General features: G+C 43.0%; 1 protein-coding gene across 6 annotated transcripts in view; it reads right to left on the bottom strand.

Annotated features, from left to right (window-relative positions):
* The window catches only part of FNDC3B (fibronectin type III domain containing 3B), a 360,687-nt gene that overhangs the window by 17,550 nt on the left and 329,554 nt on the right, over positions 1-13,583 (bottom strand). For all 6 annotated transcript variants that reach the window (XM_040480759.1, XM_040480762.1, XM_040480760.1 and 3 more), the window contains one exon: positions 911-1,077. In XM_040480759.1, coding sequence (XP_040336693.1) covers positions 911-1,077 — 167 coding nt within the window. The remainder of the gene's footprint in view (positions 1-910; positions 1,078-13,583) is intronic.

Below are 13,583 nucleotides of genomic sequence, written 5' to 3'. Positions count from 1 at the left end.
TTTTTGCACAGGTCGTGCTCATCCCCCTAGCCACCTAAACGATATAGCGACTCACTTTACCCGTGTAAAACCTGGTTCAGGTAAGCTGCCTGTCTGTCCGGCAGCCTCAGGTCATCCTGGGCAGCAGGGACCTCCACAAGAATCACCCTGTTGGCGAATGAAGGGCAAGGCTGAGGAGGCTGTGAGCGGCTGGGTGGGAGGGCTGAGCCAGACGTCGTCTGCCCTGTCATCTTGCAAGTCAGCTGGGCACAAGGCAGACCTCTGTGGCTGGAAATGGGAGTCGAGTGCTCACTACACCCCATGGAGGGAGAGCCTGGGCAGAGTGGCTTTTGCTCACTCTCCGTGCCCATGAAGGGACACAGTAAACTAGTCACTGGCAAACCTCAAGACAAATGCTCAAGTTGGTGAGAACACCCTTCCAAAGGACCTCTCCACAGTGGCGGGGGGGACAGGCTGATGAATTGCCTGGGTCAGTCTCTAGCCTCCAGGCACCACAGCCATCTGAAGACGGAGGCCAACCTCTGCTCCTCCTGCCAGTCTCTGAGAAGGGAGACTGTCAAACCCTCTGTGGTAAATGGTCACAAGTGCTACCCACACCGGGGTCCACCCTCATTTCTAACCCCAAGTGTGCCACTGGGGTGTGTTCCTTTTCTCTGTCCCATCCTCTGCAGGGATGAGGCCACTACATTATTTGCAGTAAACATTTATACGGACCTGAGGAAAGGCCTTAGCGATTCCTCAGAGAACCCATTCCTCAGCCTTCTCTCTCAAACAGTTGTTTTGATTCTATGTTGTTGATACTAGAAATATTAAGAGAGTACATTTAAGGTCAGAACAGAGCCTCCTACTCCAGGTCCAACATTTCCTTACTCTCATAGAAGAGCCTGCCAGAAACTCACGGCCTACAGACCTTTGATGGTGGGGGGGACGCTCTTGGTTGTGCTGAAAGTGTAGGTTTCTGAGAAGGGCCCTTCCCCAGCCTCGCTCGCCGCCTGGATTCTGAAGGAGTAGCACGTGAATTCCGTCAGTCTCTGGACCTTATAGGTGTGGCTGGGTCCTCTGTAGATGGAAATAAACCTAGAGGAAGGAGCAGAGACCATTAGCCATCTGAACTTTTATTAGTGACAAGAAATCGTCACTGTTAACTTACCTTCTACTCTATCCTATAGAGGCAATGAAGTTCATGTTAACTGGGCACCTGAGAAATACGATGTCCTCTTTACCCATATTTTCCAGATAAGTGAGTTTTGGTTAGAAAATTCCTTAGATTTTAACCTTTATCTTTGCAACAGCTTTCAAAGCCCCTTTCCCTAACTAGTAAGAAGACATTTATGATTACAGAGCTTTCAGAAAACAGTTTAAAAGGAGAAAACAAAAATACTTGGCTCAGAATCCTCTATCAGGTTAATCAAAATAACAGAAAAACAGCCCAGGTGAACTGGACAGTTTAAACTGGTAGCTTCTGGAGCCTTCTCCTATCTGAACGAGGAAAATTTTGTACGCTGCTAATCATTATTTCTACGAGACATAAACATAGAAGGCATGAAGATAAAAAAATAAGGCCTTTGGGGTGCCTGGGTGGCTCAGTCGGTTAAATGTCCGACTTCAGTTCAGGTCATGATCTGATGGTTCATGTGTTTGAGCCCCGCATCAGGCTCTGTGCTGACAGCTCAGAGTATGGAACCTGCTTTGGATTCTGTGTCTCCTTCTCTCTCTCAAAAATAAATGTTAAAAAAAAAAATTAAAAAAAAAAAATAAGCCCTTACATTTTCAAGTGTTTTTCTCCCAGGGTCTTGAAACATTTGTATTTTTACAATGAAATGGGATTACCTAGAACTACTACATACTATTGTCATTTGTCTTTTTATTAATTAAATGTAAAAATTTGGAAATAACTTCCCCCAAATGACCCAGAATTTCTGTAGATTACAGTTTTGAAGCCTGCTGTTCCAGGAACATTTTGGGAACCACTACATGAGTTAACCCAACACACAACCTTGTTGCTACACAGGCCCATGGTTCTCCCAGTTTCCAGTGGTTCGACACAGCACCTGAGGACAATCTGCTGTCTTCAGATACCGTTGGAAGTCGGTCAGAGAGAATCACAATTTAAAATGTCTCGACTCTTAGGCCCATTTAGCTCAAGGGGAAGGCAGAATTTATGAATTCATTTAGCAAACATTTCTTGAACATCTGCTGTGTGCCACACTCTGTGGATTCAAAGACGAGTAAGACCTAATCCTGTGGACTAGTTGGTCCTGTGTATGTGGTCAGCCTTTCCCTGTGCCAGAGAACAGTCCCTGTGGATAGTTCTAGAGCTTAAACTACTTTTTCAGAAAACCTGTCAAGAGTCCATCCTTATTTTAAAACACCCACGCATTCATCAGCCTTTACAATTGAGTTCCTGAGCCCTAGTCATTTCACTATTTAATGTTCCTTCTGCTTTACTGTGTAAGGAAGCACCTTTTACTGAGGGCTGAACATTTTCAATTTCAGGGAAAGCCAGAGTCCATGCTGAAACCCACAAATACCATGGCAACCTATTTAGTACTCTTGACACATTACCACCTTAATGAAGATACCCTTGCTAATGCTAGAGGCAAACAGCTATTCATTAACTCAGCTTCACCTGGGCCCGAATCTCTAACCAGAGTAATTGCCCTGAATTATACCACAAAATGGAAGTCATGGTTTAAGGAGTAAAAAGTGTTATACTTCCATTACAAACTTGCACTAAGACCTGGTTTTTAAAAGAATTTGGAGAGGTTCACTACCAACAGTACGGCTTCCCTGCCATGCCCTGATCTAAGGAGACTGTTTCCCTTTGAAAATAAGGTCAATACATCTATCTGGGCAGTAGCACTCACAGTCCCAGAGGAAGGTACTGAAGCAGATTCACGGCTCTAATTTGATAGTGTAATCTAAATTGGGCTAAGAGCATACACATCAATTTTCAAATACATCAAAATCTGCTTCTGGACTGTTTTTTTTTTTTTTCTCTTTCATTTACTGTTTTGCCCTTTTACTGCATTTTAATTTTTTTACATTGCATGCCAATTTAGAGAGGCCACCGTGGAAACAGGTGCTAGCAATGAAATCTACAATTTCACCGTCAGAGCATTGGTTTGAGTCTGGGGATAATGTTACTTAGAAAAAAAAAAGGCTGCATTTGCTTTGCTTTTAGAAAAAAGCCAGAGTGACTCTGAAGGTTCTAAAGGAGGCTTTCACCCAGAGGATCTCAGGTTGAAGTTTACTCCCCTTGCATTCAGTGAGGGTGCACTTAGGCAGGTGCAGGAGGGAAAGGGGTAGTTCTTTCTCCCTCCAGCCTTTTCTAGAATAAGCATGTGTTTGGCCCTTTGATTTAGCCCTCTATTTTGGCAGTAATAAATCACAACTTGCTTGCTGCCCTTTGTCTGGCTTCCCTCCCCTTAGAAAAGTCATGGGAAGAAATTCTGGGGGAAATTTTGTTCTCAAAATGTGTATGGGCATCAATGAAAATGGATGGGGCTAACATGGGGCTAATTCCTAGGTCACATAATTAGCGCACTTAGAGAAAAAGAGGTGACTTGTCCTCTTGGGGCCTGTGTCCTAAGGTGGACACACAGGTCCAAGTCAGAAGGAGCTCAGCAATGAAATAAGACAGCTGGGCCACTCCCTCCTGAGGACTTCTCCCCACATGGCTCATTCTGATGGGTGACTGAGAGCCACAGGGAGCCACTAAGAGACAGAGACAGCAAGTCTGAAAACTGTCTAAAAATTCATACGTTTCTCACTTTAAAGGTTTCCCGTACCTTCCTTCTTCTTGAAGAAAAAGTGCAAGTGTGAGAGAGTGGGGTGAAGGAAGGAGATAGACTGGGCACTAATTAATGCTTTTTATAATATGGGACGCATTTACACATAGTCCTAATTCCATGTTACTTTACTTTTAACAAAGAAATTTAGTATATGCCTCAGTAAAAAAAAAAAAAAAAAAAAAAAAAAAAAAAAAAAAAAATTATAGTTCAATGCTACACGGAAGTAAGTTTGTCAGTCAAAAGCCAAAATTCCTTCACAAAATCTCAGCTCTCCATTTGAGGTTTCTGGAACTAGGACCTTATGTTAACAGCCAATTTGGCACTTTGAGTCTAATCCCAAGGGTTTCGAGAGTTTTGATGTGGAAGACTTTCAGAGGTAACACTGGTTGTATGCTGCTTCTCCACCTACCTGGGCGTCTGGTATGCTCTTGGTTGATGTGGGTTCCACAAACAGAACAGGTGCTGCAGACTAGGAGCCACCGGCAACTTATTTGGCCTCTAGAGGCACCTAGTGTTTTCCTCTGTGCAACAAGGGTAATGCTAGAACCTTCCTCAGAGGACTGGTGTCAGGTGTAAATGGGTTAACCAAAGTGTTTAGACCAGTCCTGAGCTGTACTAACCATTCAGCAGGTGTCAGTCACGATTATTTTATAATGCTAGGAACTTTTAACCAAGAAAGGCCACTCTTCCTTCTGAGAGACCATCTATATCACTCAGGTCTAATACAGAGGTTGTTCTCTTTTCTCCTGGGTAGGAAGTTGGCTGTGTGGTGAGAGAGGCTGCAAACCAGGCATCTGCTTTGGGGCTCGGTCAGTGAGGCTGCTCACCTTCTGTGCCCGGGACCCCTCGTGAGGGGGCGGGGGGGGGCAAGAATAACGTCTTTCCCAATCTGGGTGGGATTCAGTTTGACAGCCCCAGTCCCTACACAGAGTAGGTCTTAAATAAATGCCACTGATCCTGAGTTTCTTTCTGTATATTCCGATGGTAGCTTCTGTTTCAAAGAAAGGCCAGCCAAGACAAAATAAGCACACAAGCCAACCCAAAAAGAATGGAGTCCCTCTTTTACCACAATTCTGTCATTATTTTCCATCATTCCAAGAGGCGGGAGAGGAAAGAATCTTCTTCCTTTGGAGCCAGTGATTTATGCCAGTTGCACGGTGGCCTCTCTAGGAGGCTCCGTAGGTTAACGCCCTGTGGCCAGAATCACCCGGGGAGATTAAACGTATTCATCAAATACTTGTTTTACAAAGACCAAGTCAATTTTTTCTTTCCTCAATCTTTTTTTTAATCCACCCTCATTTTAAAATTCATTAATAAGTCAGCCAGAGGCCTTTGGTGATAGAATGGAATATATGCGATGGGTCTTAAGACACAATGACTGAAGGCTACATATTTCACTGCAACCAAGGATTCAGCACTCAGAGCATGTCTTTGCCATGAAGAGAGGAGGAGCGTAGCCCTTCAGCTTTTCTGATCCTTCTCCCTCCCTCTTATATTTAGGCAGTCCAGCGTCAGTGTTTGGGCTCCATATGTGCTCATGTACCATAGGGCCTGGGACAAGAGTCACCATTAGAGGCCAACGGGAGTCCTGCTGTCTTGGTGGCCCTGGTCCATACTACTTTAGTGTGCACTGCCCGAGCCTGGGAAAAAGGGATATCCCTGGAATGGGAGAAAAATCAACCGTGAATGGGGAGGATCTGGAGCAGCTGGGGTGCCTACATCATCAGAAGATGGTCAAAAAAACCCCTCTCACCAAGGCCCCAATCCTTTGATTTCCGAAGGTGAGAGCGTGGCCCAGGCAATCAGTGATGCACTATGTGGAGAGTCTGCTGTGCCCTGGGCCACTCCCCTGGTCTAGGCTGCCAGTAGAAACTGGACCACTCTGGGCTTCTCCCCGAGTCGTCCCCCTCTTCCCCTCCTGTTGGTGGGCAGTGGTGGAGCACAGGGACTTGGACCCAGGAAGACTGGATGCAAACCTCGGCTCTGCCCCTTACTGCCCCACCACGCGCCCCTGCTAAGCATCAGTTCTCCCATCTGCAAAACAGGGACAGTATCTGCCTCTTAGGTTGTTTGAAGTGTCAAATGCAGAAATGTGGGTACAAAGCTCAGCATGGAATCCAGCACCTGGTAAGAGTTCAACACACGGTGTCCAAGTCAGGCTAAAGTGCCCTGAGGACAGCAGGTCTCTCAACTCCTGCCACACAGGCCTCTCTCCAGGTTACTGCGGCCATCACTGGCTCATGTCCCAGCAGGAATAGGTCCATATGAATTTGTGATGTTCTGCTGCATCTGCTGTGGCCTACGTTAGACACATAGCTCTCCCACCACCTAAGTTAATCTACTTGAAATGTTCACACTGTTATTGTTATTACGTGAACGTTCCAGTGCTACAGCAATGCAATGAAACATGTATAACAGGTGGCATGGTTCCTGGAACATAGTACATGCTCAATAAAATCACTGAGTAGTTTTAGTATCAGTTCAGGCTGAAGCATATGTAGCCACAAGGACCCCTGTGGAATCATAGCTCCTTAAAAGTCATCTTGGCACCATGGGCCTATACTGGCATTGCCTCTGAGGGGTCTTCTACTCTGTGCTCAATCCCTGCTGCCCATGGCCATGTGCTTTTGGTGGCATCAACCACATGACCCCAGACTCCTGTGAAGAGCAAGTAAGAGAACAGGTATGGAAACACCCATGCAGCTGCCCCACTGGCTCAGGAGCTGAAGAGACAAGGGGTAGTAACACTCTTTGCAGTCTGCAGACTTGAGGTTGAGTTTAGGTTCAAGAGCCTGGTGATTGATCATGGACTCTATAGCCAGGTAAGCTATTCCCTTCTCTGTAAAATGAATATGATTACAGTGCCCCCACCCCAGAGGTTGTTGTGGGAGAATCAAATGGCATAATGCAGGGAGAACTCATTACGAAATGCATAGCACCTGTGCGAATACTAATACTAACGTTACTAATCACAAAATGCCAAGGTTTATGAATGATGTACCTTGTTTCTCAACATTGGAGAAGCCTGAAGGATGTCCCCAGAATGGCATTCTTTACTTATACTCCCTTAGGCTTTCCTGGACCAGAGACAAAGCTGCGCATATGAATACCATCCATCCCGTCCTGATGAACCCAGCTGAGAACTGCCGCAGACAACAGATGAAGACAGGGGCAGTGGGGCCTATCAGTGCTGCCCATTAATGGGAATTTGGGCATTTTTACTTAGAGGAAGGAAAAAATGGGAAGAAATGCTCTCTTGTACTAAAAATATTTACTTGGAAAGGGAAACATAAACAAGGCAGAAGGTTGGGTGGGTCACTGAAAGTTTACAGTCGAAATGGATTCTTTACGGCTCTGCCTCCAACTTGCTTCGGCGTGGACTGTAATGTCTTGAAACTAAACACTTCTGTGGGAACAAGCACACATGGGTTTTAATGTTGCCAATTTAACTCTGATTTATGAAAGTGTTTTACATATCTGTGCATACAAAATGATTCTGCTTATTTTGCTGGCCTATCAGAGTACTCCAGGGTTGGTACAAAGACGTACAAAGACCTTGGCCCCAGTGCATAGTCTGTTGCCTTCGCTCTGAACTTGGACAAGTTGATAACTCTCCAGGCTGAGTTCCCAGACATTTGGGATAATAATGTCTTGTTCACCTGGCAGGGATTTTTAGGAGATCCAAATGAGGGGAACAAGTAAATTCTATGATTTCTCATTAATTATACACTAGGAAGGAAAAAACAGCAGATTCTTGACGTTTTCAAGAAGTTCTAGGGGAAGGCTGTCCTTTTAACCTCAGTATTCTAGGCTTCAACACATTGTGAAAGATGACTTTTTTACACTGACGGGCTACTGAGGGAAGAAATTCAGACATGTTACATCTCTGAATATTTATTTTAAATCATTTTAGAGTAAAATGATGATATATAAAGAATTTAATTTTAAACTCAATTTCCTTGGAAGTTTTGTACGCCCCCCCCCCCCCCAAACAAAAATCCAAAAATGCCCTGGACAGCTCATAACTTAAACCTGCAGTACAAAATGAGATGACACTAAGGATTTTGTGTTTACTATCTGTTGCTGCTACCTTATAATCCCAAGGTCCATTACAGGCTAACAGCAGCTCATTAATATTAACTCCTCAAAATGATCTACTCTGCTGACCTAAAATGGACTTAGTCTATTAACGGCTGCACATTTTGAAACCCGTCCTACAATAGCACAAATCAACAGCTGTTAATAAGCTCAGGACAGCTATTTTCCTTAACAATGACATGTCATTGCCTTCATTCTTTCCTCATTTCCCAGGGCTGCATGGACTATGTATATGCGTCTGTGAGAGAGAATCTCCTACGTTACTGAAGCCATGTTTGGGAATGGAGAATGTTCAAAACAGGAATGGATAGTACGTGTCCTCATTCTACCAAGAACACCGAGTCCTGTTACGCCTACGCAGGAGCAGATGGAAGCAGATGGCATCATGTGGGGACATCTGAGGCAGGGAAGGTGCATTTCCTCAACCGGTTTTGATGCTGGTGAGCGTCTCCATTTGCAGACGAAGCACCCAAGGGGCCAGGAGTTCCGAAAGACCAGCGCGCAAGCAGCTGCTTCCCTCCCTGCACGTTCTCAGCTGCGTATGTGCCTATCCGCGTGTGAGCGCTCCAGCTGCAACACTTTTTAGTTAGGTTTCGTTTTATGCTCCTTTTCGAAGAAATAACATGTCCATACAGCTATTGATGAGACTCCACGTAGAATACAAGAAAATGCCTTTTTTTTCAATTTTTGTTGTCCACACTGCACTTCGTTATTGATATATTAAAAAGGAGATTTATTTACTTTCAAATAAAGGGTCTCAGGATGAAGACCACCTGAGAACCCTGAAACATCCCATTCTTCTACTTTCTTGGCAGGGAATCTTATCTTCAAGGATACTCTTTGCAGAGTCTTCCAGATGTCTGTTTGTCTACTTCTATTTTAATGGGCTTGGCTCAATCTGATCTGATTTAGGAAAAAATACTGAGAAAAATGCTACCCAACTCCATTCTATTTATTTATGTTTCAAGTAGATAAAAATTCTATTTTCAAATAGAAAAACAAACAAACAAACAAACCCGTAATCAATTTTTTACTTACGGTGCCATTAAGATCTCCAATGGTTCATTTACGGTCACTTACCTCTCCCCATAACTGACATTTCAGCCTGAAACTGACTAAGCCAGCGGTACTTTTTATTTTTGAGGCTCTTTTGAGACATGAGAATGTTTTTTCCCCATCAGTCAGGGACTGGAGACAGGCATCATCAGTTCCAATTTGTAAAGGGAAAAACTAAGGCAAAAAGAAGTTAAGGGATACGCCTCTAGCCATCTAGAAACTCAGTAACAACTCTGGGATTACAAATAAGAGATTTGACACCCCCATGGAGAACCACAGTTGCCTTCCGGTGACTGAAGATAAATAAAAGTGTCATTTATCCAACAAGGGTGATCATGTGTATCAGGACAATTCCAGAGAAGCAAAGGAAATGAATACCAGGGGTCTGTGTGGGCCCTGAGCTAGTTGCCTTACATCTATTTAATTCAGCAATATGCTCTGAGAAACAGAAGCAGGGGTTTGTTCTGTAATAGGCATACATTAAGAAAGTTCACTTCTCCCGTAGTGCTCATATACCCTGGAGACTTTTATTAGTTGCCTAATGTGTATTTTTTCAGGGATTCATTATGTAGATTATTTTCTGTCCCTCTCTAACAATAAATAGTCAGTCATAATGAACACATTAACAAAGCCCTCCAATTTTGCCTGCTGTAAGGAAAAGTGTCACGGGCACAAGGGCTGAGTTAAATGGAGAGCAACTGGTAATGATCCACTCTATTAGAGCCCTCTCTCCCAACCCCTTTTGCTGGAAATATATTGGCTTTAAAATACACTGGCCATCTGACTAAACCTGAACAACAGAGTAGCCATAAATGCATTCCTGGAACTTAAGTTCCCCTCGCCTCGGTGCTGTGTACAATTATCAAGAACGTGGACCCATAAGGGTCAGGACGAGAATCAGCATCAACTCAAATTCTGTTAGGGCAACATAACGTTTCATTTCAATAACACAGACAGATGCATCTTCAAAATCATCAGTACAGCGTTACAATCTTAAAATGCATGAGCTGATCTTGTTATTCTAATCCCTGTATTAGGTTAATGCAGCATTATGAAAATGTTTACTTTGGGTGTATATTTTTCTTGCATACACAGGAACCAAAGACATTCGGATCTTCTGGGCCAGATTTGCTAAGCATAACAGACTTCATCACTCTACGGCCAAACTAATGTAATTTGTGCTTTTCTGTTGAAATCAAATAAAATCTCTTGTGCTGTCTGCTCGTTGTTTCCCATTAACTTATTTTCTCAGCAGATAAGTTCCTTACAGGTAGCCACATACCTCAAAAGACTTAGCACATTATAGTAATTCAAGAAAACAACAACAACAACAACTGTGATTGAGTGATTATAATCTAACTATTAGGGATAAACTTAGTCCTATAAATATAAAGCACTGCTTTGAAGCTGCTGCATAAATATGTAGTCAGTGCCCTTGCAAAGGGAGACTTGTGAGTCAAAAGCTTGAACACATGGAAAACAAATGTGCCATTCAAGGGGAAAAGAATATTCAATGTAGCAAGTCCAGGTGACCCAGATGAATTCTAGGTTGACTTACCTTGAGACAAGGACTTGGGCAAGATGCCCTTTTGGGATCCCTTCTATTTACATGAAATAGCTCCAAACTTAAAAAGAGCCATGTGTAAAAGAACCAGAATAGAAAGAGACACTTAGTTGGAGAAAAAACCAAGGGCACATTTCTGTGCTTTGGAGGTCGTATCCTTGGTTTCCACCCAATCCTGAGTCTGCACCACCCATCTCTAACTGAAGGCTATTTTGCATGAGATTATAAGATCAGGACCCCTTTATGACTCACTCAACCTGTTACCATCTCTAAGAAGCATTCTCTGCTCATTTCATTTTAAGCTTAAAATCATAATAATCATGAGTTAAATCAACTTATCAAAACCCATTTTTTTTTTCATCTAGATGGTGGAAGGCTTTGATAGAAATCCAATCAGCATAGAAAATATTTCATTTTTTATTAAAAAACTAAATAATGTAGAGGGTGGCGCTTGGGTGGCTCAGTTGTTTAAGCGTTTGACTCAATTTCGGCTCAGGTCATAATCTCACAGTTGTGAGATCAAGCCCTGCATGGAGCTCTGCACTGAGCAGGAAGCCTGCTTGGGATTCTCTGCGGGGGCGCCCCCCCCCCCCGGCAGGCCTCCTGCTTGCTTATACTCTGTCTCAAAATAAATAAACATTAAAAAAAAAAAAAGACTACTGTAGATAAAAGCTCTCAGTGCTTGGTGCTTTGTAGGTGTTCAACAAATAGAAGTGGGCTTTAGGACGTTTGAAAATATATTTTTGGCTCAACATTATACTTAGATATCTCTGGCTCATTTCAGATTTTTTGATTGAGGGGTATATAAACAAATATAATAAACCAGCACATTGTAGATGTAAAACCTTAGGGGTTTAGGGGTGTGAGACATTAAGTGGTTGCCCTAAAGAAAGTTAGCATCTTTCTTATTATTTACTTATTTGTCAAAAGCAGAGACTAGAATGTGAAGAAAAAAGAGACAACGTGCTGAGACACCCTTTTGTAATGGATCTAGCTCACAAATGATATACAAATATTCAGTGCTTTAAGGTGAAAAAGGTGGGAAGGAACTCTGCATTCAATCTTCTAGTTTAGCCTCTATTTTATGGATGAGAAGAGAAAGAAAGACCAATAGTTTAGCAGTCAAATCAAACTCTTTAACTTTATAATTACGAAGCATGGAGTTACTAATTTTCATTGTGCTTCTGTTGCAAAAATTTTTTTAAATGTTTATTAATTTTGAGAGAGCATGTGCAATCCTGCACCTGTGTGCAGGAGTGGGGTAGGGAGGAGTGGGGGGGGGGGGGGGGGGGAGGGAGAAGGAGGGAGAGAGGGAAAGGAGGGGAAGCCCAAGCAGGATCAGTGCTTCCAGAGCAGAGCCTGGAGTGGGGCTTGATCCCATGAACTGTGAGATCATGTCCTGAGCTGTAATCAAGAGTCAGATACTTAACTGACCAAGCCACCCAGGTGCCCCCATTGCAAAATGTTTTAAGAGTAATATTACTTTCATACTGACTAGGACAACTGTCTGACTCACATAGCCAGCTCTCCTTTCCAATGCCCACAACGGCTGGTGAGTAAAGTAAATTAAAACCACACTTAAGTCTATCTCTGATTCTCACCTTGGCCACAAGCAAGACACACAATATTTTTGACACATCCATAATAAGATCTCATTAGTGGCTAATGAAATCAGTGCATACGCTAAGGAATACGTATACTTTTCCCAGAAGTCCCGACTAGAAATCACTCTGGCAACAAGTTTAATGGAAAAGCTGGTCCTTGAAAGAAGACACTTTCAAATGGACAAGCCAGGTCCGAGTCCTAAAGAACCACAAGGAGACCAGAACTGACAAAAACCACGCTAATCACAAGAATTATAATGTATCCTAGCCAGATGATTTCTCCCCAGTCCTCATGAGTCAAGATCCAAAGTTAAATAAAGGCTTGGATTTGAGGGGCCAATCGATACAAGAGCTCAGTTTCAGGACACTGAGGAAGGTCATCTTCAAACTCAAATTAGGCCAAGTTTCATCCTATTTAATCATAGGAAAATTATTCCACAAATAGAATGAGAATTTATTATGCTCTATACTCCCATCACTTTAATAACTTTCTGAGAGCACTGACAAATCTAATTTAAAAAAGATAAATTTGGACTCCAGATCATAAAATTAAGAAAAATACTGTTCCTAATGGTTGGTTTTCTTAAATTGCCATTTAAATTTTGGCAAGTCATTTATTGATTAACAATGCTAACTTTGGGCCTCCTTTTTTTTTTTTCTTTTTCAAAATAGCACAAATTGATTACTACATTCTACACTGTTTTCTGTCTGGCATATTAAAATGTCTCATACTCATTCAGATTGGTGTTCATGGAACTTTTGTTCTGAGCATCTGTACAGTTCTCCATACGAGGCGCCCAAGGCGGATGCCCCACAAAGGGCAGGGCTGCTGCAGGATGCACCCAGCTGGTTTGGAGCAGAGCCTTCGCTCTCCCCACCTTTCTGGAGGTAACAGTAGAGGCAACTGCATGAGGAGTTAGGAAGCCCCCAATTCTGCTGCCAACGTCAATGTTTCCAGACTTCACTTTTTCTGAAGCAGTACAACTAGAAGACAGTCTCTAATGAAGATTCTATCGTCAAAGGATGCCAAAAGCCCAAGGAAAAAACAAAGGCTTGTTTGCAAATTTCCCCAAATGCTAGCTTCAAATATTTACCAGGGTTTCTGTTAGCCCATAATTCGTGTTCTTGCCAGCCCTCTCTAGTCGAGGAATCCGCTGCCAGTAAAATAATGAACCCACAAACACGCATCCAAAGGTACAAAGCACAGTTAAGATGAATGATCTTGTCCATGAGTGAGGATGCATTTAACCTCTAATGAACCTACCAAAAGCAGCCTCATTTTCTCTGTGCTTTATAAACCAGGACTAGTTTCCAATAGATGATCATTTTTGTTCTTCTGTAGTCAAATTACTGGCTTTGACAGGTCCTTCAGTCCAGTTCAAACATCACCTGTTTCAAAAAGCCATTCCTGATCTTTGCAACCCGATGGTCTCTGCCTCCTCCAACGTCCCAGAGCATTTTTCTCCA

The sequence above is a fragment of the Herpailurus yagouaroundi genome, unplaced genomic scaffold (genome assembly GCF_014898765.1).
Source record: "Herpailurus yagouaroundi ecotype Mexico unplaced genomic scaffold, PumYag 159, whole genome shotgun sequence".
Taxonomy (NCBI): domain Eukaryota; kingdom Metazoa; phylum Chordata; class Mammalia; order Carnivora; family Felidae; genus Herpailurus; species Herpailurus yagouaroundi.
Note: the sequence above shows the minus strand (reverse complement) of the source record. Positions and strands in the feature narration are given on the sequence as shown.